Raw genomic sequence first — 23,610 nt, 5'->3', positions numbered from 1 at the left:
AGAAGAATGGTAACAATTACCACAACAAATCTGCCGTAATTCCTCTGGACAAGCTCTTTTGATCTTTCTGAGGAAACCCACGTCATGTGGATGTTTGTATTTTGCATACATATATTCAAACAGACATACAGAGACAGACACATACAAGCACAGACTCTATATGTAAACTACTTGTCTTCTATTTGCTCAGTGAAATTAGCTTTGATCAGACTTGTATAACAACTGATCTGTCATCAAGTTCAGCTCTGTGTAGGGAAACTGACAAGGTTTATTGAAATGCTAAACTTAATCAAATCATTCCTCCTCTCCATGCATAAATTTCGCTCAAGGTCTTTTTTCAAATATTGTTTCAGTATTTCAATTCATGTACCCTGCTGGATCTGATGCTCTGTTGAAAAACATTCTACAGCCGGGCATAGCAATTACTCAGTAAAACAAGAAGGGAACAAGGAAAATACATTAAAATTATGAACACAAAGTCCTTTAAAGGAAATGAATAATGAGTACTTGTCTTTTAACAGCGCCTGCCAACAACTTGCCTAAATAGGCTAATGCTTAACAACAGTTTAAATACATATATTCATAGGTATTTCAAAGCATTCCAATAATATAATGTAGTGCAGCAATAGTTAAGTCTCTGTCAAAATGATTACGGCACTTATGTCATTGTGGGCTAAATATGCGATCCAAAAGTAAACGAAAGGGGAAACCCACCACTGAAATTCAAAACATACGACTGAAACCTCCTGGGGCTTCAACTTCATTGCTCATTTATCTGACTCTTCTCAATTAATCAATTCATTGTTTTGAGAATAGTAAAAAATCCCTTAACTGAAGATGACATATTTAAACAGTTTTGAACCCTTATGTCTGAATAACGGTCCAAAACAGAGAGATATTTAATTTACTTTCATACGAGACATAGAAAAGCTGAAAATTGTCACATTTTAGAGGCTAGGACCAGTGAATGTTTTATCAATATTACTTTAAATCAGGCTAAAGCAATAAATCTATTGTCAAACAGTTACTCATTTATCTTTTGTGTACGTTAAAGTATGGAGCTGTATATATATATGTTATATATGTTCAGAATTGTTGCAGTGTAGATTTACTCACCATAAACTCTCAGGTCGTACTCTCTATGCTGTTCTCCTCCGGCGTTGACAGCCACACAGGTGTACCTGCCTGTATCACTAACCAGTGCTCTGGTTAGAGACAGCACTCTGCCACCAGACAACACCTAGGAGGGAGACAGGAACAGGTCAGGAACAACACATAAACACGTGCATAAAAACACAGGTATCAAAAAACCTACAGAATAATACCACGGCACATTTCATGAAAATTTAGGCATATAAGGTATATGTCTAATTAAATTCAAGATAACAATTTGCGGAGACGTTATGCCACATTTTGCCTCCTAAAAAAATCTAAATAATCAGAGTAATATCAGAATAATGTGTATACACCTGTATGCCATGTGACACACTTGCCACAGGGCTGCCATCTTTGAGCCATGTGAGGCTGGGCAGAGGAACACCGGTGGCCTCACACTCTAGCCTGGCAGCTTCATTCACCACGACTGTTACTGTACCACCTCGGCTGGAGATGACCGGAGGCACTGCAAGGAAGGAAAGGGAAATTATTGCATAAATACATGACAAATAGTCAGATGGAGAAAATATTCTACAATGCTTTTAAGAAAATTATAAGAAGTTGGATAAGGTGGATAACTGAAGGGTATCTTAACCCTGTGTTACTTAATCATCTCCTAAATATAGAGATACATTGTTATGATGTCTACTTATCTGATTTCATAAAGGATCAGCAAGTATCAGTTTAATATATGTACTTACCGTACACCTGTAGGCTGTGAGATATCTCAGCAATTCCAGCAAGGTTGACCGCTACACATCTGTATATCCCAGCATCAGACAGTTGAGCTCGTTCAATCTCCAGCACCTGGCCACGCTTCATCATAGTCACGCCAGCTGCACTTGTCAGAGGTCGGCCATCTTTGTACCAAGTGATAGCTGAAGCACAATAGGTAATACAGAGTGCTTACATAAAGCAAAAAAAACATGTGAAATTAGATTTAAAAGACATCAAAAAGAAAAATGAATACAAAAATGATGAGAATCAAAGATAAAGGGATAAAGGTTGGAGTACAGTTACCGTGCTGAAACAAAAAAAAGTAAGCTTTGAGCTGGATCTCAGAACGTACATTTGTTCCAGATATGTGGTGCATAGAAACTTAAAGCTGCTTCAGTATGTTTTGTTTCAACCCTCAAAAAAAAAAGGGAAACACTGTCCAGGTGTTCTTAAAGGTCTCATAATGTATTTTAACCTATTTGCCCATTTAGTGCTTTGTCATTAAGGAATAGAATTTATTATTTGTGGTAGTGAAATTAACTAACCGGAACTCAATATTTTTCTTTTGGACAAGGGAGCATAAAAGCAGATTTATAATAAAATGTTCTCACATGTTACATTTTCACAGATATCAGATTGTTGGAATGAAACACCTGCTGTAAAATGCAGAAACGGCCCAAGAAAAGAGTGTTCAATCACACTGGAATGTGAATGCTTATCTGCACTGAACTTATACACAGGAAATAAAGTCAGTGGGAAGAGAGTAAAGCTGCCTGCAGGGAGTCATCTGAGATCAATTTTCTGCTGTTCAATTAATGGTTAAAGATAAGGAAAGCAGCAGAACAGCCAATTCCAACTCAGCAGTCAAAGGAAACTACGCCCTGGAGCCTGTGAGTGAGCACAGCAGGACGGAGGACAACGTTTGTGAGCTGTCTTACCAGGTAATGGGCTGCCTGTGGCCTTGCACTCAAGCTCAGTGGGAAAGCCTGACAGGATGGTCTGGTTGAGGATCTCTCCAGAGTGGGGGATACTGGGCGGCTCTGAAGGACAAACGCAAGAACAGTATTTTATCAGATGATACTCTCCTCGCTCCACCCAGTCCCTTGACACAATATGCAGAGAGAAGTATACATGATAGAAACTTTTGGAGTGAGACAAGGGACGGAAACATGCAGAGATAGTGCTGTGTGTATCTCAAAGTTACCATGGACACTGAGCCGTATGTGCTGTTGGGCTTCACCAGCTGCATTGGTGGCCAGGCAGGTGTATTTCCCAGAATCCTCTAGTCTTGCCTTTGTGACCTTTAGCGTTCTGCCCGCTGACTCCAGCTGTGACAGATACAAACACATACAGGACACAGAAAATTCAGACTGGTAACTACTTTTCATGTTACCATGTGAGCATAGAAGTATATTCTACATGTTGGAGGAATTTGTCAGTTTCAGAATCAAACAGCTGAGGCCAATCAGCTAATACAAGCGTGACTTCAGTGATTTGCCTGAACTAAAGCAATGCTTCATTTCTTTGCCTGAAGCATAACCCTATATTTAGATATTTGCTAAAAACAAATCACATGCCAAAAGTCAAAGCGTCAACTGCAATTGACTACCATTTAGAATAAAAAAACAAAACACACTTGGCACAAACCCAAAAAAACAGTGCCTTTTTTTTTTCTTTGTAGTATTCACTGATTTAAATAGTCAATCAAGGCCCAACGTGAAACAAAAAAGTGTGTGTTTTTTTTAATTCATGTGAAATTAGGGACTGTTAAACATTTTTGAATGACTACAGTGTACAGTGCATTTAAGCAGCATAAGTCTGCATGTATTGTAGGGTTTGACTAATACTGTGCCTACTCCAGAGGAATTCATATTCAGCCATCAGCAAACCAACCTTAAAGTGGCCCTGTGTTGTGTCAACTGGTCGGCCATCTTTAAGCCAGGTAATGCTGGGAAGAGGGATGCCGCTGGAGATGCACTCCAGACTGATTGGCTTGTGGAGAACCACTGAACGTTCAGCAGGCCCGTTGGGACGGATTGATGGAGGAACTGGGGAGATTTACAGCAAATTTGGAAAGAAGGACATCACAACAAGTCAAAGTAGTATTTACCCAAAGTGGGAGCGTCCCTGTGGCTTGCATTTAAAGCACAAATTACATTTATTATAATTAAAGTGCATGCATAACTTTCAACTTTCGTAATTTGTAGTCAGAAAACAATACATTTTACTGCACATCATGTGAGCATTTTATCATTTTACCATGGACAACCACATTGAAGTCCCTCTCGTGGTCTCCTGCTTCATTGGAGGCCACACATTGAAAACGAGCCGTGTCAGAAACCTGAGCGCGGGAAACGACCAGCCGTCGACCACTGGCTGCAACCCGCAACCCCTCACTCTGTCTGACTGGATTTCCATCTTTATACCACCTGGAAAAGAATAGTTTTACATTGAACATGTGTGTATATACATTTGTATTTTAAATCTGTTTATCTGTATGCATGAGATGGAGATCTTACGTGATGACAGGAGCAGGTGTTCCAGTGGCATGACACTCCAGCTCCAAAGGGCTGCTGATTATCACTGTGCTGTCTGTCACATCATCGGCTCCATCAATGAAAGGAGGAACTAGGGTTGAAAAACATTATTGTCTGTGACGCTTTAAAGTAGTATTTCAATGCATTTGACCCTGGAAAACCCAAACAAATACCTGTGTAATTTCAAAATGGATATAACCTTATATTTGACACTCGAAAACCTTGTAAAAAATAATTAAAAGCTGTTTTTGTTTTTGTTTCGTCATTATAAGTCATTATAATATCTCAAGTTTGGAACTGGAATTTATACTGGAAATTATTCTGTCTCTATTTCTGCTTCTGTTATATGAATATGGGAAGGTGTTTGTGATAAGTTCTCGTTTGTCAGACATGGTAAGTCACAGTAAAATGGCAGGTGTCTGTTTCCCATGTGAAATGCACACATGGCACAAATCACACACGCATCAGGAGACATGGTGTGAGCATGATATTCACAGTTGTCGTGGCCGAGTGGTTAAGGCGATGGACTAGAAATCCATTGGGGTCTCCCCGCGCAGGTTCGAATCCTGCCGACAACGGACAAATGTTTTTCCAGTTGGCTCAAGATAAAATAAACTAATCATGACAGGCTGTTATCATTGACGTGATAAGGTTTGTTCAACTCTACACTGTGGTAACTGGAGTTGCCGTCTGTGTAGTGCACAAAAGCCCAATTCCTGTTAAAACCATATACTATGTGAGAACAACTTACTTGAATTTAAACATAAAAACAGTGTGGAAAGATAAGTGAAGTCCCATCAAGTCTTGTTTGTTTTACACGACAGTGACAATGATAAAAACATTGAGGCGTATGTGTGTGTATGTGCTGTGCATGTCCTCAGTTGGCTGTAGTGTTTCTGTACCTAAAACTTTGACGTCGTATTTGACCTCCTTCTCTCCAGCGATGCTTGTAGCTATGCAGACGTAGCGTCCCGAGTCTGACACCGTGGCTGAGAGGATTTCTATTTTACTCCCCTGCTCGAGAAGACGGACACTTTCACCGTTACGCACAGGAACTCCATCCTTCAGCCATGTGAGGGAGGGGGGAGGGTGTCCCCCAGCCTCGCACTCCAAAATCAGAGGCTTACTGAGGACCACTTTCCTCTCAGTTGGCCCGTCATCACCCCCTGCAATGGTAGGAGGCACTGGGGGGATGCATAACAGAGAAACAGAACAAAAGGAGGGTTAAGCTTAGAGGACTTTTCCACTTGACTGATATCTTATTTACATATCACACTCAAGGCTTTCATCAGCTAACAACATGTAAAATTGCTATATGCATCATGTCCTCCACTCTGTATCCATTTTTGTGCTCTTCAAGGATCAAGGATTTTACTTTTACACTAAATTGTTCGCACACTATGCACAGCTGTTTGAAATTATTCGTGACTGCTGCAAATGTCTTTATGCTTTGTGAGTGAAACCAAATGTCTTAAAGCTCTGATTAATACAATAATAAGCCTCAGAGCCCAGAACATATGAGAATGATTGCAAATGCGGACAGACAATGGGAACTAGTGTTTAAAGAGTTTCTCAGTCGAAAACCTAATTTTAATGTCAAAATGCGCTGTAGATAGTTAAGATGAGTTTTTTGTTTTAAACTTAAATACAGCAGCACAGTAAGAAGCATAATGTCTGTAGATTATCAGGTGTCAGATGTCAGGTTCTTACAGTAGACATCCAGTTCATAGCTCTTCTCAGCACTCCCGGCCACACTGGTCACCTTGCAGGTGTACTGGCCAGCATCTGACGCCTGTGCCCGAGGAATCTTCAGGTAGTGGCCTCGCTCGACATACTGAAGTTGTCGGTTGGACAGGATGGCCTGACCGTTTCGGTACCAGGTGATGGTGGGAAGCGGCACTCCACGTGCCTCACACTCCAGTGTTACCACCGTGTCCAGCAGGGCTGTGGTCTCTGAGGTCATGTTACCACCTTTGATGGAGGGGGGCACTGGAACAATGGCACAAAATAATTACTAATCTGAAATTTGTAAATCAGCTGTATTTAATCACATTAGGTTAGCGTATAAAGAGTAGGCTTTGCAAGTAGACTGAATAGGATCTGTCAAAATCCACACTCACCAAAGACACTGAGGTTGAAATCCTTGGACTGTTTGCCCGCTGTATTCATCACACTACACTGGTAGCGGGCCTTGTCCCCAAGTCGAGCACTTTTTATCTTCAAAACCTGACCCCTGTTTGAGACCTCTAGGTTGGGATCTCCAAGAAACACCAGCCTAGAAACAAAAGTTAAACCCAGTTTATTCGATTTGTTTGATAATTCTTACCATAATAGAGACGGTAAGTATATTAGAGGGCACTTACTTCCTGTCCTTATACCACTGGATTGTGGGAAAGGGCACTCCTTGCACAATGCATTCCAGACTGATCTCCTGTTTCACAATGGCTGAAACCTCTCGGGGAGAGCCTGACCCTACAATGGTTGGTGGGACTGGGGAAGAGAGCAAAGGTATCATTGCATATTAGCTGACTCATCAATAAATTGATTAATTGAGAAAGCATATGAGTCCTACATATGTGGCTGCTTTCGTGCAAAATGGTTTTCCATTAATGTGGATATAATTAAAAGTGTTGTTTGTCCACATGTCTGCACACAATTATTCATTAACTGTAATTCTTGGGAGTTTCCGTATACAACTGCTGACTGCTCTTACTCACCCAGTATGTCCAGGAAGAAGTCCTTTTCTGCGCTGCCAGCGATGTTGATCGCTTGACAGCTGTAGCTTCCTCCGTCTGTTGTGGCTGCCTTCAGTAGTCTCAGGGTTTTTCCCATGTCAAGAATCTGGATGCTGTTGCTAGCAACAACCTGTCGATCAACATAAATAAACTGAATTAAACAAAAACAACAGCAGAATTTAGAATTTAGGAAATACTGCTTGACAGTAATTATGGGGCTAATTGCAAGACATCATGATAAATGGATCTAAATTTGAAAAAGCTGCGGCTTACAATTCAAGCAGAATGAGAGAGAGAGAGAGCCAATGATCCATTTAGCCAAATAATATGATTACAAAACATGAAAGTTTTAAATTGTTGCTTAGAGCCAAAAACATTCAAAGTTCTTCTTTCGTGAGATTGTTCATAACTCACAGATTAAAGTAAAATAACTGATTTTCCCATCTGTGTCTTGCAGGAATAATTTGTCAGGCAGCCAAGGGAACAAAAAGCAGCCAGCTAACTGGGATGCTACAGCAAAGTGTGTTCTAACTCTCTGTTCTCGCATCAATTTATCATAATTACTCTGCCATTACAGCTTTGACCATGCTGCCTCCATGGCTGGCCTGGCTGGTCTCTGTTACAAACACACACACATACACACAGGATCCAAGTGGTTGCATGTCTGTTCTCTTGGACGATGTACCCTGTGATCAGAGCTCATTGAGTCTTTATGAGCACTAAATAAATGAAAGGAAAGGTCACTTTTATGCTTGTAAAGTTTGTAATCCAATCCTTGTAGATGACTTACTCGACCAGAGTTTAAGTAGAGGTTATGAAATGTATAAGGCAGAATGTTACCTAATCTCTCAGACTGTGTCTTTGATGTTAATAATGATGATGATGAAGATAGTGATAGTATGTGTATTACAAAAATGAATCTTCTTTGTGTTCTAAAAGTGACTGACGATTGATAACATTTTTTTGTAAAAATAATATATGTTAACAGCATATTCTATGGGATTTGACCTACCGGAGTCCCATCCTTGTACCAGGTGATGACAGGGGTCGGACTTCCTATGACATCACACACCAAGCTAGTGGACTGGCTCAGAACCAATGACACGTTGCCTGGGGTTTCCTTGTCACGGAAAACTGGGGGCACTGTGGAGGTGTCAAAAGGGATTACCGAGCTTTAAGCATTTGTTTCCACGGAATCAAATGTATGCCTAATATAAGATAGAAGACACTGTTTTAGTGATGCGTAAGCAAATATTCTAAAGTCACAGGTCAGAAACATAGAGAACAGGTCAATCACCATTGACTTTGAGCTGGTACTTCCTCTCAGTGGATCCAGCGTCATTGACAGCAGCACAGGTATACTCTCCATTGTCCAGTGGTGACACAGAGGCCAGAATCAGCAGTGTACCATCCTCCAGAATGGACACACCGGGCTCATCACCCGTCAGTTCTTGGCCATTACGCAACCACCGAATCACTGGCTTGGGAAGACCTTAAATAGAGAAGAAGTTAGTGAAAGGATAAAAATACATTATATTTGACATAGTCATTATTAAAGTGTATACTTTTATGAGACAGTTATAATTACTCAACTAACTTTAATCTTACTTTTACCTTTTGATATAAGTGTAGGTGAATGTTAATTATTGTCTATCATCTAATTACTTATAATATCAGAAGGTACCTTTGGCAGGGCAGGGAAATGCAATACGCTGGTTTGCAACTCTCTCCTGCAGAGGACTATTGAAGGGCGGCTCCAACACCTCGACCACAGGGGGCACTGAAAACCCAGAAACCCATAATTAATGACAAATACAGACTACAAAATGCATGAATATACGGTACATTATGTCTTACTTTAGCATGTGTGCAATGTTTTGTGCTGCACATGTCATTTTCTTGACATATACAACTCTGAAAACTATTCAACACTCATATGTATAATGAACACAGTGCAAGTGTGTGGGATAAAGACATTAACTGAGACCAACCTTGCACAAGAAGCCGTACTCGAGCCTCGTCTCTGCCTGCAGTGCTGGTGGCTGTGCAGGTGTAGGTTCCTTCGTCAGCTAGCCCCACATTTTTCAGTGCCAGGCTGCCATCAGATAATACCGGGTACTTCCTACCATCCTTTGTCCAGGTGAGGGTGGGCTCTGGGACCCCTCTCACCACACAGGGTAGCTCCACATGGTGACCCACCTGAACCTTCATTACCCTGGGTCCTGCCTGGATACTGGGGGGCACTGCAGGACAGATGACAGAGGACCAGATTTAATGTACTTTAGTTCCTCCTCTGCACCTGCATGTTATTAATCACACAGGTACATCGGCCTGGAAGATTCCATAGTGTATGTGTTTCTGTCATTCAGTAGTTATTCTATGTAATGACAGTAGTGAGTATTGCATGGGTAGTTTTAAATTCTGTTCAGCTATATACAATCAATTACATGACAGCTATGTGATGAAAATCATCAATTGCATTAAAACAGTCAGAAATGTTGATCTAAATGATTGCAGGTTTCATAATGTGATCTTTTGATAGTGCCTTTAAATTTACCTAAACATAGTACACTTAGAGAAACAGGAATCCTTACATACATGACATAAACAAGTGATACTGCTGCTCAGGAATCCCTTGATAATATTATGATTAAATATTTGCTTGTGTGTTTGTGATCTTTGAACTTACCCAAAACACTTAGCTCAATGGACTGTGTTAAGTTGCCAGCAATATTCAAGGCAACACACACATACAGTCCACTGTCTGACACTCTGGTCTCCAAGATTTTCATAGAGCCAGAGGGAAGCTGAGTGTGCCTGGGAGGAACACATACACACACAAGCAGCAATTCAATAAAATGTAAAGTGAAAGTATGAGTACAAAGTATTACAAAAGCTTCCAATTACAAAACAAGCAAAAACACACAGATTTCTTCACTCAATGACTATTTCAGTCATTTCTGTCAACAGACACTCCAACATTGTTAATAATCCACCATCAACCACAATTGTAGGTGCTGTGACAGTAGGTACAACAGATCACAGAGAAGCCTATGATTACTCAGTCATCTTATAAAATCACAAACTGTACCCTGAAGCTATGAAGAGTCCAGACACAGAGCACAGCAATGTAGACACCATGGGGTCTCTTTTAGAACTGCAAATCTAACTTTGGGCCTAGAGTCAGTAAAATATGATTTTATCAAATGTTTATTTATAGTTAATGTACAAAATGATTTATTGGGGTGTAATTTAAGGCAGGGAGGTGTGTGTCCAAAAGGTTGAATTTAGTGAAAAAACTGTACCTACAGCAGTGAGCAAGGGGTTTTGTATGAATTTTACCTCGGAGAGAAAGGTGAGATGAGCTGCCTCTCCTTGGCCCAGCTTATGGTGGGAGGTGGGACACTGTGGACCTCACATGGTAAAATGGCGTCCTCACCCTCAATCACTGACATTTTCATCGGCTCAGCTGAGCCTCCGGCTCCACCAACATTGGACCTTGGACGGACTGGACATACATATACACAGAAACAGTGACTCAAATCAAAGTTCTTAGATATAAATGTGACAAATTCAGACTATGTTTATTAAGTAAAAAGATACAAACAAAGAGTTAATAAGAGAAAATGCTTTTTTTTTTAAGAGATTTTGATAAGATTGCCTCTTGTTGCAATGAGTGTTGGTGTTGTTCCTTCCTCCTTTAAATGATCTGCCATTGCTCTCAGTAGATTTATAAGCCTATACATATACAGTACAAAGTCATACAACCTGTTGCCCGCAATGTCAGTGAAGCCTTTTCTATATATTTATATAGAGCGGCTAACTTTAAAATCCTGCATTTATAGCTGTCTTGCAGGTAACTGCAATTTCTACCAGCTGTTTCATTTAAATAGAAAAAGTGGAGAGCAGGTTGGCACATATCTGTGACCCTATTTTCTGAAAACTATATACAACTCCTCTATGAACTCACACAACACCACATGGGGGCGATTGGATTGGTTGAGAAGAACTTTGAGACAACTACCTGCTGAGCACTGGAGCTCTGGCCATTTTCATGCATATGCTATTGTAATTGGGCCATGACTTTGAGTGACAGCATGTTGTTTGATTTAGAAACACTTAAGTTCAGAAGTTTGGCCTTAAGATTGGCTTTAAGAATCAATAACATTCATTGAGGACACCGGATCTGCACATGTACAAGCTAAACTACAATTAAGTAAAAACCATTAAGCCAAAATAATGGATAATAGTTCCTGTTTTGTAGTGTTAACCATCTATATTTGTGCTGTGAAGTAATTTTTTTTTACAAAATCCTCGAAGTGGCATGACTTGTAATGTAGTTTGCCAGCATTTAGAGGCTGCTAGTCTTCTTGGCAAAGATCAGGGTCATTTATCTTTTGAATTATTTTAGTAATAAATTGTTGACATTAAACATACACATATAGCTTCATTCTCTTTGTACAGACTTTATCCAGCCTCAAGCTGGTGACGAGTTTTACCATAGACAGTGAGCTGGACCTTCCTGGAGGCGTAGCCCGCAGCATTGGTAGCTGTGCAGATGAACTCTCCAGTCTCATTTCCAGAGGGGGAGGTGATGAGGAGGCTGCCGTCAGAATCCAGGGAGAAGGCTGGACCACCCAAGTACATCAGCTCCCCACCCTACAAAACAAATCACAACAGGGAAAGGGCAGGGGCCAGAGCCTGTTTCATTAACTCAGCTTTATTAACACTTGTCAAGGTGCTCAACAAGGAGTGCTTTGACTTACTAAAGGTTCTTGAAATTTATGGTTTGATTTTCTTTGCTGCTGATGAATAAGAAGGCTGTGAATAAAAACTTTTCAAGTTCCATATACATGTAGTATATATTATACAATCAAATAATCTAAAACACAAAGCAAATGTTAAATCAGTGCCTCAGGATCATGTCGTCTCTGTACTGTCCCTTTGGATCTGACATGACTTGATTGATGTTATAGAGAACAGCAAAAGAATCAGAGGAAATCACAGCTGGTGCACAACTTAGCAGGGTCTAGTTTCATGTGTCCCTCTAGCCCTGTTCACTTTAACAGCATCAATTTTACAACTCCTAGAAACTAGCGTAAAAGATGGAAAAGAGGGAGGAACCGTCCACATACACACACACTAACACACAAAAGTGCCCATGTAAAGACTGAGCACACTGTAAAGGCTAATGGATACATGTAGAGCTGTTTTCATGGAGAAGCACATTAGGCACATACATGTAATCCCAGACAGACTATCATGTGCTATCAAAATATATAGAAATGCTGACCTATGACAAAAAATAACACAAGGATCTGTTCCCCTGTAGTTGAAAACTGTGCATCCACATCTGGACACTTTCAAGTTAAGGTTATAACTGCCCAAAACTGCTCAGCCACACATAAATTGTACACAAATCAAATCCAAATAAACTGCATAAAAGCTTTCACTGAGCATTATGTTGTGGAGTCTCCATTTTATTATTTTGCCATTGATGAAGAGAAAATTAAGTTCTTCAGTGGCAGGAAAACAGCACCCCACTTCATACTAAAACAGGTACTCAGACGGTTGATGCTAATCTATACCTTAGTCCAGGTAATGTCAGGGGTGGGTACTCCACTGGCACGGCAGGGCAGAGTGATGGGTGTGCCCTCAATTGTGCTGAACACCTGAGGGCCATACTGAATGGTAGGAATCACTGGAAACAGGGAAAAAAATATTAGTTTTTTGTGCATACATACATTCATCGAGTATTTGTAAAATCTGTCCATTAAGATGCATTAAGTACTCTGTATCTACTGTGCGTTTGGTTCTCTCTCTGTGTCTTTTATTTTATTCTTCTCTAACTTGTCCTTTCCCTCTCTCCTTCCTTCTTACTATTTGACTTGTTTTTGCTGTTTGTTACGTCTCTGGGAATCTGCAGAAAAGATCAGCCCTGGGAGGATTGAAGCATCTTCTTGGAAATGAAAAATGTGATTAAACTAAACAACAATATCACACACGGTATATACAAAACGCACCAATATTGCATGGTGGTCTTCTATCTGGAGTCTTTGCACGTACATTGCATTATGTACGCTCTACGGAAAGTATATCTCAGGGATTATTATGGGAAACGTAACTAAACACTGACCTACATAGTGTAAATGTCCAATGCTTTGTGTATTTACAGCTGAAAAGGACTGACTGAGTCAGTGCTTTTACGGAGATGCTGCGGACCATTCCCACTTAAGTTGGTAGAATCTGGCAAACACTGACTTTAGTATAAATGGAGAGCACATTTTCCCCTCTCACTGTGCCATTACCCTCGGCCCGGATTTAATGCAACCTTATAGATAATCCTATTCATGAGGTTAAGAGCCCTCTGCAGTGTAGAGGATACATTTAAACAGGACAGTGAGGAATGTAGGAGTTAACAGACTAAAAGAAAAAGAAAAGAAAACACAGGGGGCATTTCATATCTGATTAAACATTTGCAATAAGCAAAGCCTTTTCCATATAAGTTTCGACCTGTTATAGCAGACAAGTCCAAGTAAAAATAACTATAACTAAGGCTACGTTCTAGGAAGTATCCCAGTATATACAATATCAGGAATCTGACACTATAGTTTGATAAACCGTTTATTAAATGTTTATATACTGCCTATTAATGCTAAATAGGGCGAGGTAAAGTAAAATGTTGCTGTTTCAACAAAAGCATTATCTTTGGATCTTCTGTTTCTCCTTTTTAGGCACATTGTTACATTTGCATCAAAGTAATGACACCAACTGCTAGAATGCATGTCTGTTTATAGTTTGTATTTTAGTTTTTGTACACTACCATAGACGTTGACAGTGGTGGTATGGTTGCTGGCCCCAATAACGTTTTCAGCCAAACAGGTGTAGTCACCCGTATCGTCCAGCCGGACTCTCTCAATATGCAGACTGCCATCCCTCCTAACTGTCACAAACTGGTCTGAGGTCACCTGAAAGATTTGTAGGTTGAAGTGGTTCAAATTAATTAATGGCTATTTAAAACAAAGACAAACTGTGTCAAATCTGTTTGTCCTCACCAAGCCGTAGTTGTGTAGCCACTGTCTCTCAGGCAGCGGATTCCCAGCCAATAGCACACAGGGCAAAGTCACCTGCTGGTCCTCGATTACACTGAGCACAGCTGGACTTATCGCTATGACAGGCGAGACTGCAGATACCATGCAAACAATTATACAGGGCTTGTGTGAAAAAATAATAAAAAGGGGATGCTGAGAGGATGACAGGGACATTTTCATGAAAATGACACACACATAATGGCCCACATTTGTCTAGATAGATTGGCTGTGTTCACTCAGACAATGCTAATGTCATCTGTGTAGGTTGTGATAGAGGGTGTCATAGAGGAAAATTTGACGACCGCCCTGAATGACCTGGGAGCAAAACCACACACACACACACACACACACACACACACACACACACACACACACACACACACACACACACACACACACACACACACACACACACACACACACACACACACACACACACACACACACACACACACACAAAACTCACATACACATGCATGTCAACTTAATTGCTCTCTACTTCCACAAGTGTCCAAATAAGGTACTTTACATGTGCTTCTGCATTGGGTGTGTGTGTCTCATGAGACAACGTTGTCAGTAGAGAAATGGGGTAGTGGGGCAGTAATATGTCATCTGGGTGGGACTGTGGTTTCTAACCTTTGGCCCACATATAAGAGCTCAGTGTGTTTCCACTGTAAAGAAAAAGGTGAAATAGAAACAGTGTTTAACAAGGTCCATGTGTTCAAACACACCCATTGAAATGTGCTAATGAACTCACACTCACATGTTATGACTGAAACAGAGGCACACACACACACACACACACACACACACACACACACACACACACACACACACACACACACACACACATCCACAAGGACATGCAGCACATAGGCACTCAACGGTACTGTATATTGTTTTAGAAAAAGTACTGGCCATGGAGATAAGATAGGATCTTTGATTAGACATACATAAAAAAATGCATAGTCAGTATGAAGCAATGTGAGCATGTGTGGGTGTGTATATGCATTTCAAGGCAGACAGGCCTGTCTGAGCACTTTTTCAGTTCCGCTACACTTCTGTATTCCTCATTTTCACAAAACTTATTGCATGCAAACCATGATTAATTTCCCCTAGGGTATTTTTAAGATAATGGTTTAATCAATAATAACTTAGAGAGCACACAGATGGAAATAAAAAAGAACAGCTGTTTTTCTGTGAATACCAATCTTTCATTTAAGAATTAAGAGACATTCCACTATTTAAGAAGTAAATATACAGAGAGTCACAGAGGCAAAACTTGCACTTACCCAGTCCAGTCACAGTGACTCTTGCCTGGGCCTGAATCCTGCCAAAGTGATTGTGAGCCTCACAGACATATACCGCCTCATCCTCCACCCACAGGTCTGAGAGAAAAAGGTATATTATTTATGTCGGCATAAACGTAGAGAAATGTATAATATGTTTCCCAATAAAAAACTCACTGGGGATATGTAGACCTGACCCGCTCTGTGTAATAGTGCCATATGCACGGGGCCTGTTGAAAACTGAAAGCCCGTCCTCTCTCTTCCAGGTGACCTGTGGTTTGGGGTGACCTTGGGCGAGGCACAGCAGGGTCACATTGGAGCCGATGTCCATCGCCACATCAAATGGCTCTCGGGTGAACTTGGGTGTGGCTGGAAAGATCAAGGTTAAAGATGTAAAAGGTCAAAAAGTTTGGGGATACCCATCCACATATACTGCATTCTATAGAAAATCAAGCTGGTTATAATGAATAATCACATAAATAAAAAATGCTAAATATATTGTGTTATATAGGACTTCATTGTTATTTCATAATAGACATTTATTTTTCAAAATGCACTTTTTCAAAAGTCTGCTTTGACTTCATAATGGCATTTTCCCCAAAACCACTTCTATTTCTAGTCATTATTACATAACACATCCAACATCTTGGATAAAATGTCTATCACAACATTTAAATAATATCCAATAAAGTTCAGTTATTATGAAAATCAATGATGAAATAACATAATCAACACACTGTCTTCAAATATTTTACAAATTGTTGGTTCATTTATATATTTTACACATGCACATTATTTTGTGCATGCACAAAAGTCTAGCTTGCACAGTTAACCATACAAGGATATTGACACACTCCTGTGTGACCTTGTTTAGGTGTAAACCAGACACGTGCTTCTGGCCTGGCAAAGGCATCGTTCATTAACTGCACCAAGGCAGCCTTTGTATCATTATAAACAGACATCACACACTATTGTTTACTGTGAGCCATAACACCCAATTCATTGACCGTTTAGGGTTAAAGGGTATATGAAGCAAACCAGGAAACAGCTACCTGTAGTAACATTGCAACACAAGAAATAATAAATGACTCCATCACTTATAATCTCTACAGTCACATCCATGGTAAGGTTACACAGGTTGTAATCTTCCTATTTATTATGGTCTTATTCTGGGTTCATTTAACTAATTAGTGCTTTTACAGCTAAACTGGGTGCCACTCACCTCCGACGTCAAGAGAGATCTTTCCTGACGAGGTGCCAGCAGCATTGACAGCTACACAGGTGTAATCTCCAGCATCGACATCCTGGGTTTCCTTGATTGTCAGTAAACCTCCTAACGCGTCCACATCCAAGAGGGATGATGAATGCAGCTGGACATCACCTAGCAATCAGAACAAACAATAGTGGTGTGTGGTCAGCTTAGTTGTTATTTGGATTGTGTGATCAACTGTGGGAAAAACAGTAAAAGTTTCTGATATTCCAAGGGGGCGTTACTGTAGCTCCACGCTGAGATTTTAAAATTGTTTTTTATGGTTTTAGGTTTTTAATTTGTCCAGTGATATATTGTTTTTGTTGTTGTATTTATTCTCCTCAGGTGTTACCTTTGTACCACCAGATCTCGGGCTGTGGGATTCCAGAAGCTGAACAGGCCATCACTGTGGTTTCTCCAATGCCGATGAGAATATCACTCAAAGCCACTGTCACCACGGGAGATTCTAGGGGAGGAGAATTGTTGAACAACAGACAGAACATCAGTATGATAGAGAGAGCAAATGGAAATGCAGATGTGTATATTGAAGTAAATGTCGGCTTTATTCATTTCCATTTGACTGGATGTGCTTTGTGTCATGCAGGTTATGTTAACTGGCGACTCTTTTAATAATTGCCTGTAGGTGTGAATGTAAGTGTGAATGGTTGCCTGTCTCTATGTTTGTATGTGTGTGTGATTGAATGGCTACCTGTCCAGGGTGTAACCCGCCTCTCACTAAATGTCAGTTGGGATTGGCTCTACCTCCTTGTGACCCTCTCAAGGATAAGTGGGTAAAGCTAATGGATGGATGGATGCATGTGCTCTGGGACACTTACCAATGTAAGTGAGGATGGAGGTCACTGTGTCTGTGCCAGCCTTGTTGCTGGCCAGGCAGCCATACACTCCTCCATCCTTTTTGTCCATGTTTCTTATAACCAGTGTGCCATCAGGAGTCATCCTGAGTCTGAACACGCAAAACACAGAATTCAGTATTTTTCATGAAATATCAGAGATAGTTTAAAAAGTGATCATGGAAGCATGACTGGAATAATGGGAAAGAGAATAAGTAAATAAGTTATTCTGATTGATTGATATTATTAAACACAAACACAATTAAGAAACACAAAAGCCCTCAAATCTATTCACGTGGAAGGAGATTAATTCACCTGCTGGATGCCATGATGAACATGTCATTTTGGGTCCAGACTAGACGGGGTGGAGGATAGCCGCTGGCCGAGCATCTGATCCTCATTTCCTCTCCTGCCGTAAAGGTTTGATTCAGGGGCTCTATTGAAACCCTGGGCACCTCTATAGGAAAATATATAAGATAAGATTTTATTTAAGGAAAAGAGAGGTACAAAGATACAAATTTGCCAGATCAAACAATTAAACAATATTGGTCTAATTCAGTTCACCTAGTATACTGTCATGATTTCACAGACTAAATAAATCAATTAGACATAATCTATCTTTGAAAACAGTCACAATAAGAATATGTGAAAGTGAAAACCAATCTCAATGTGAAAATATGAAATAAAATATTTTCTCCCATCATTAAGGTTATGGATATATCGTTCTCAAGTCTGGAACTTTTTCCATAACCCTGAATGAGGCGCAGCCTTGAGATGTAACAGAGCATAAACTTTTATTGTCACTGTAGCAGGAAGAGTGATGGCTGTTACTTCAACTAATAATGTTTCACAGCGTATCTTTCCCCCTCATTACTTCTCTATTCGTAAAACAGGGAGGAATATTGAACCCAGACCCAGAGAAGCTGGGTCTCAAATTTTTTTTTTCAATTGCTTCACGATGTGTACTGTAACTCATCCCTTCAAAGCCATGTTTTCTCTGTTCTATTCCCACTGCTAGAAAAATCTCTTTCCAAACTGTAGAAAACACAGTGTGAGATAGTCTTCACAATGGAGAAACAGAACCTTTCCAAAAAAAGAAAATAACAATTTGTGTCCATCTAAGATGCCAGAGAGGGATTTATTGTGAGGTCTTTTTTTTTCCTATGACCAGAAGGAGGAAAGTAAGTCAAACTATTTATTCCTTGCATGCCATCTATGATCTAGTGTATGATAGTGTTTGTGGGTTGGCTGATGGTAACCACTGTAATAAGAGAAGGCCAGTAGTCAAAAGTTCAATAGGTTGACATACCTGAGTACAGTAGGTGTGCATGAATGTAGAGAGTTTTGTACTGATGCTTCAACTTCAAGCATTTAAAGAAACACAGCACATTTACCAGATGCTGACAATAAACGTAGAGGCAATATTTTTGATATATTACAACCTTGATTTATAACAAATTGAAATACCTCAATCTGACACAGTATTCAGGCTGTACTGTGCTGATTGTACAACTGGGACAAGGTCAAAATTAAGGGCGTTGGAACAACTTTATTTACAGCCAACCTGGCCTCTATTCTCAAAGGCTTCTTCTAAAGGGGGGCAGGGATACCTCTGAGTTCAGGAACAAGGAGGTTCCTGAGGGGGAGGACACATTGTTCTATCTTGACTCAGCAGCAGCCTTAATGTTCCAGAGAGAAGCCTGTCTTTGGCACTCCCTTCATCACCTGCTCCATTTTTCTGCCTCGCTCATATACATTCACTCCTACTTACAATGCATCCCCCTCCTATCTCAACTTCCCTTGGTCCCTGACTATCTTCCCCTCATCAACAATGTGAAACCTCAATGGTGTTTTCAGGTTGTTTTCCTACCGATTTCCTTCCGCACTAAAACAGCAGGAAAACAGCTACAACTCTTCTTCATCCTATTTCTGTTGGCATGTGGCCATGCAGAACAAGTTCCACTGTGTTCCGTCAAAGTGTTGTAAGATGACAGCAGACTTTACTCACTTTAAAGTGAGACTAATAACTAGGATGGGTCCGACCAGGGGGTAATTAGGAAACCCTAAGGTGCTTGCTGACAGATGTTTTAGAGAGAAAAAGAGATGAGGCCGAGAAAATAATCTTGAAGAAGCAGTAAGAAATTGGTTAAAGAAAAGAATTACTAAGAAAGTAGTGACAGGATGATGCGAAAAATGATGAACAGGTGAGGAGATGAAGAGAAAAGTATCCAGTTAAACCAGGAAAAATGTTTTAGGGTAAATTGTGTCACTTATCTGAAAGACAAGCCAAATGACAGAGCTCCTCTCCAACCCTGTCTGCAGCAGTGGTATTAAACCTGCAATGTTTCTATCTGTGCTTGGTTTACCTTGCAGAGACAACTGTTCTCTTAAAATCACAGTGAACTTTTCAAATACTCAAGAAAATAGGTCAAGAAAAAAAGTAAGCTTTAGGTGAAGTGAAACTATTTCTTTGTTGTTCCAAAAGAGAAAGAATATGTGAATATGGTCTTTGTATTAACTTCTTCTGGGACTGATGGTTGTATAAAACTGGATGTTCTTTTCGACTGGATTATGTAAAACAAAGCTTTTTGTTGCTCTCACTTACTTTCTTTCAACCCTCTATACCTCCTGGATTCACGTCAATGTGTTCTGGCTGAAATCATCTGCTAATGGCAGGTTTTAGTTGCTGTTTTACATCAGCATTTCCTGGCCAAGCTCTGGCCGATGCTCTGTGGTGCAAGCCAGATAGCCAGCGATACTCTGTACAACACAGTGTTCCTGATTCAGTGTCAGTAAAGTGTTAGGAACAGGAGTATGACAGATGTCTCGAGATGGAAATCCCTACTTTAGTGCTGCCTGAGGGTCAAGCATAAACAATTTTCACACGTCCCATAAAGCATTAGGGTGAATTATAGGCAACTGGGGGAGGGAAGCACTTGGGACACAATGGTCTATTTGGTAAGGGGGTTGTGTTTGCCAAGAGTTCTGTTCCAACACGGTATAAATCACGTACAGAAAAAAGTCTTGCTAGACCAGGTAAGCGCACACACATACACCAGTAACAAGAATAAAGTTCAACTGTGGCCTATTAGCCCCAGTTGTTGTAGGATGATGTGTATTTGAACACTAAAAACAACTTGTTTCCGATGTCACTTCTCACACAATTCTGATCTCACACCACAGAATCATATTAAACACACACCACTCACCTTGCACTGTGAGGTAGATTCGCTCTGCCTGCACCCCTCCTTCGTTTATAGCGATGCATTCATACCAGCCCGAGTGATCTGGGGTCACTGAGGACACCTGTAGCGAGAGGTTGCTCAAGACTTGCACCTGTGGGTCCAGGCGGGCATCGTGACCTCCTCTCAGCCAGGTGAGGTTGAAGCTGACCGTGCTGACGACGTGGCAAGTGAGTACAGCACCGGAGCCAGGAGACACGGTCACGTTACCCTCGACTGTGACGGCTGGAGGCGGCTCTGCAGGACGAGAAAATAATGTTGTGGGCTTTACAGTATAAAGAAAGCTAAACAGGAATTTTGAGCAAGTTGTTACTTTCTTGCTGATACTTACGTAGGTATAGATTTTCCAGTCATGGGAAACAATTTATCAGACCAAACCAATGTTTTGTAAAATAACATTAAGTAAAAATCTGAGAAGGAACATACATTTTTGGTGATTACCAGGCTGGAAGGGACTAATGAAAGAAGCTCTCCAGTTGCATAATGGGAAATGCAGGATTTCTCTGCATCTGCTGCTTCCATTTTGACTATTCTTTATTTAATCTGTCAACCAACTTTATGACAATTCAATATTAAATTGCTGGAGAACCCATTTAACAACAAAAGTAAGTCAAATGCAAATTTTCACTTTAGAGGTTCTACGAATGTAGCTCTTGTCTGGTAGGAACCTCCATCATCTGCATGAGCAGTTTAAATAATCCATATTTCTTCACCAAATCCAGCATATTGATGTCTTTCTAATCCTCATATGATGTGTGTCTAAACTACAGTGTGTGTTTGGCTGTGAGCGTTTCTTAAGTACTCCATGTAGCTTATCTTAGACAGAAATGTAATTTTCAAACAACCCCTATTAGACTGATCTTCATGTTCATCTTCTATATTATTCTCTCTCTCTTCCACTATTTCTGTCTTTTCGTTCATCACCATCTTTAAAACAATCCCATGAGCCTAAGTGTGTCTTCAATAATATTTTTTTCAAGGGTGAGCCAAAGCAAAGCAGGGAAAATGGGAGAGAAAGAGAAGATGGAAGTGAAGAGAGGTAGCAGAGGCTTTGGCACTGATACAAGGAGAATGCTGAAGATTTCAGCATCGGTCCTTGAGATTAGGACATAACTTTGGCACCTAAGTGGGTATTATGTGTATTTCTGTGTGTTCAAATGTTAAGTGTTGAGGCCTGTCATCCTGTTAAGAGTACCAAAGACAAAGGTTGGAGTGGTGGCTGAGACGGATTAACTTTACCCAACTTTAGAGACATCATAAGAGGTAAAAGCTGGACAAACTAAGTCCACCTCCACCTTTGGACTGTGAACATGGTGGGTGAGTTACAATAATGAGTTACGCTCAGACATTACACAAATCCCTGCCTGGCTCCCTCTCTCCTTCTTCTGTTTCAGAAAAGTGTCTTTCAACTACCTCTCACTCTCTTTTTTTTGCACTCCCCCTTCTTCCTTTCTGCTTGGCATTCATCATGTTGATGGCGCTCCAGTGACTTTCACAAAGCAGGTAAAAGAAATTTGGACAAGGAGATTTTCAACGACAGCATTGGGACTCATGTGGTGTCAGCTCTGGGGTCTCGAAATGGAAAGGGCTCAGACTGAGAAATAAACGCACTGCAGAGAATTTTGGAAAAGACAAAAATTGTTTTTTCTTTTCCCCAGCGGTGAAATTAAAGGTATAAATCATTATATGATCCCACTGGTTTCCATGATCACAAAACTAACCATGCAAGTAATTTATTACATGGATTACGAATTTCTCTGTGAGATCCTAAATTGTAATGCATTTATCATTGTGGTGCTGTTGTCTTGAAAGTGTGCTAAGAGTCACAGTAAAGCCACCTAAACTATACTATAAATGTTTTTTTCTTGGTCCAAAGCCTGGAACTTACTTACAGCTTTATATGTATTCTCATCTTACATTATATTTACATTCCATTACAAATCAGGCACACATATCATAACATAAACCCCATGCCATGATCGCTGTGAGGCATGGATTACAACACCATGCTAGGGTCAGATTTTCCTTAAAGCTACATTAAATCTGCCAGCATGCAGGTTCTCTGCATGTGATCCACAGCAGGAGACCTTGAACCCAGTGAAACACAACTCACATCAACTGACGCTTGGATTCCAAATTGTAAGTGTGAGTTTGTGTGTGAAAGCATGTGTGTAAACCTATCGTGCATGACATAAACTATTTGCTGCATCATTACACAAAAAGTATTGTCTAAACATGAATCAGTAGATCAAAGTCAGCCCTTTTCTGACGTATAAAATAATGTCAATTTTTTTTTTTAAATGTATCACTTAAAGGAAGAAAAAAGTATTTGGGGAAAAATTAAAATAGCCCCTTTTGTTCAGGCGGCTGGAGGGCTGTTTCCGTGTCTGTGTTTGTGTTCCTTGCGCTTAATTGTATTGAAGAGCAAGGAACACATCTACGTAGATGGATACCTAGTATCTGTATTCCATTGAAGTAATGCAAAACTAGGGGACCGTCATGCATCAAAAGAATATCAAATTCAAATGTCTTCCTGGTTTCTGATTTTTTTGTTCTTAAAGTAGAACATAGGTTGTGTTTTACAGAGCAGGTATGTATGTTGTAGCAGATAAAACAAAATGTAATTTAATATCAGTTGGACTTTAAATTTCTCATAAATAATACAACAATTACACTTGATGACAGTCTAATGCTTCCAGCCCATAAGCTTTCCTGTCTGACAGTCCTGGCTCATTACACACATT

At 40.3% G+C, this 23,610-nt stretch overlaps 1 protein-coding gene and 1 non-coding gene across 2 annotated transcripts in view; one reads left to right on the top strand and one right to left on the bottom strand.

Annotated features, from left to right (window-relative positions):
- Positions 1–23,610, bottom strand: part of hmcn1 (hemicentin 1) — a 79,111-nt gene that overhangs the window by 28,322 nt on the left and 27,179 nt on the right. The window contains exons 11-40 of the mRNA XM_054602116.1: positions 20,834–21,103; positions 17,940–18,081; positions 17,610–17,737; positions 17,126–17,239; positions 16,747–16,905; positions 15,702–15,893; positions 15,528–15,623; positions 14,200–14,327; positions 13,968–14,112; positions 12,733–12,845; positions 11,644–11,803; positions 10,487–10,652; positions 9,834–9,961; positions 9,136–9,387; positions 8,829–8,924; positions 8,442–8,636; positions 8,157–8,287; positions 7,127–7,274; positions 6,773–6,899; positions 6,530–6,684; positions 6,120–6,398; positions 5,312–5,593; positions 4,392–4,500; positions 4,132–4,301; positions 3,766–3,920; positions 3,077–3,200; positions 2,811–2,912; positions 1,857–2,033; positions 1,470–1,621; positions 1,117–1,240 (exon numbers count right to left, since the gene is read on the bottom strand). Of these exons, the coding sequence (XP_054458091.1) occupies positions 1,117–1,240; positions 1,470–1,621; positions 1,857–2,033; positions 2,811–2,912; positions 3,077–3,200; positions 3,766–3,920; positions 4,132–4,301; positions 4,392–4,500; positions 5,312–5,593; positions 6,120–6,398; positions 6,530–6,684; positions 6,773–6,899; positions 7,127–7,274; positions 8,157–8,287; positions 8,442–8,636; positions 8,829–8,924; positions 9,136–9,387; positions 9,834–9,961; positions 10,487–10,652; positions 11,644–11,803; positions 12,733–12,845; positions 13,968–14,112; positions 14,200–14,327; positions 15,528–15,623; positions 15,702–15,893; positions 16,747–16,905; positions 17,126–17,239; positions 17,610–17,737; positions 17,940–18,081; positions 20,834–21,103 (4,719 nt within the window). The remainder of the gene's footprint in view (positions 1–1,116; positions 1,241–1,469; positions 1,622–1,856; positions 2,034–2,810; positions 2,913–3,076; positions 3,201–3,765; positions 3,921–4,131; positions 4,302–4,391; positions 4,501–5,311; positions 5,594–6,119; positions 6,399–6,529; positions 6,685–6,772; positions 6,900–7,126; positions 7,275–8,156; positions 8,288–8,441; positions 8,637–8,828; positions 8,925–9,135; positions 9,388–9,833; positions 9,962–10,486; positions 10,653–11,643; positions 11,804–12,732; positions 12,846–13,967; positions 14,113–14,199; positions 14,328–15,527; positions 15,624–15,701; positions 15,894–16,746; positions 16,906–17,125; positions 17,240–17,609; positions 17,738–17,939; positions 18,082–20,833; positions 21,104–23,610) is intronic.
- trnas-aga (transfer RNA serine (anticodon AGA)) lies at positions 4,906–4,987 on the top strand. Its single transcript has one exon. It is a non-coding gene; the product is annotated as a tRNA-Ser (tRNA).

Source organism: Anoplopoma fimbria, chromosome 8, assembly GCF_027596085.1.
Source record: "Anoplopoma fimbria isolate UVic2021 breed Golden Eagle Sablefish chromosome 8, Afim_UVic_2022, whole genome shotgun sequence".
Taxonomy (NCBI): domain Eukaryota; kingdom Metazoa; phylum Chordata; class Actinopteri; order Perciformes; family Anoplopomatidae; genus Anoplopoma; species Anoplopoma fimbria.
The sequence above is the reverse complement of the archived record's forward strand: the minus strand, read 5'-3'. Positions and strand labels throughout refer to the sequence as shown.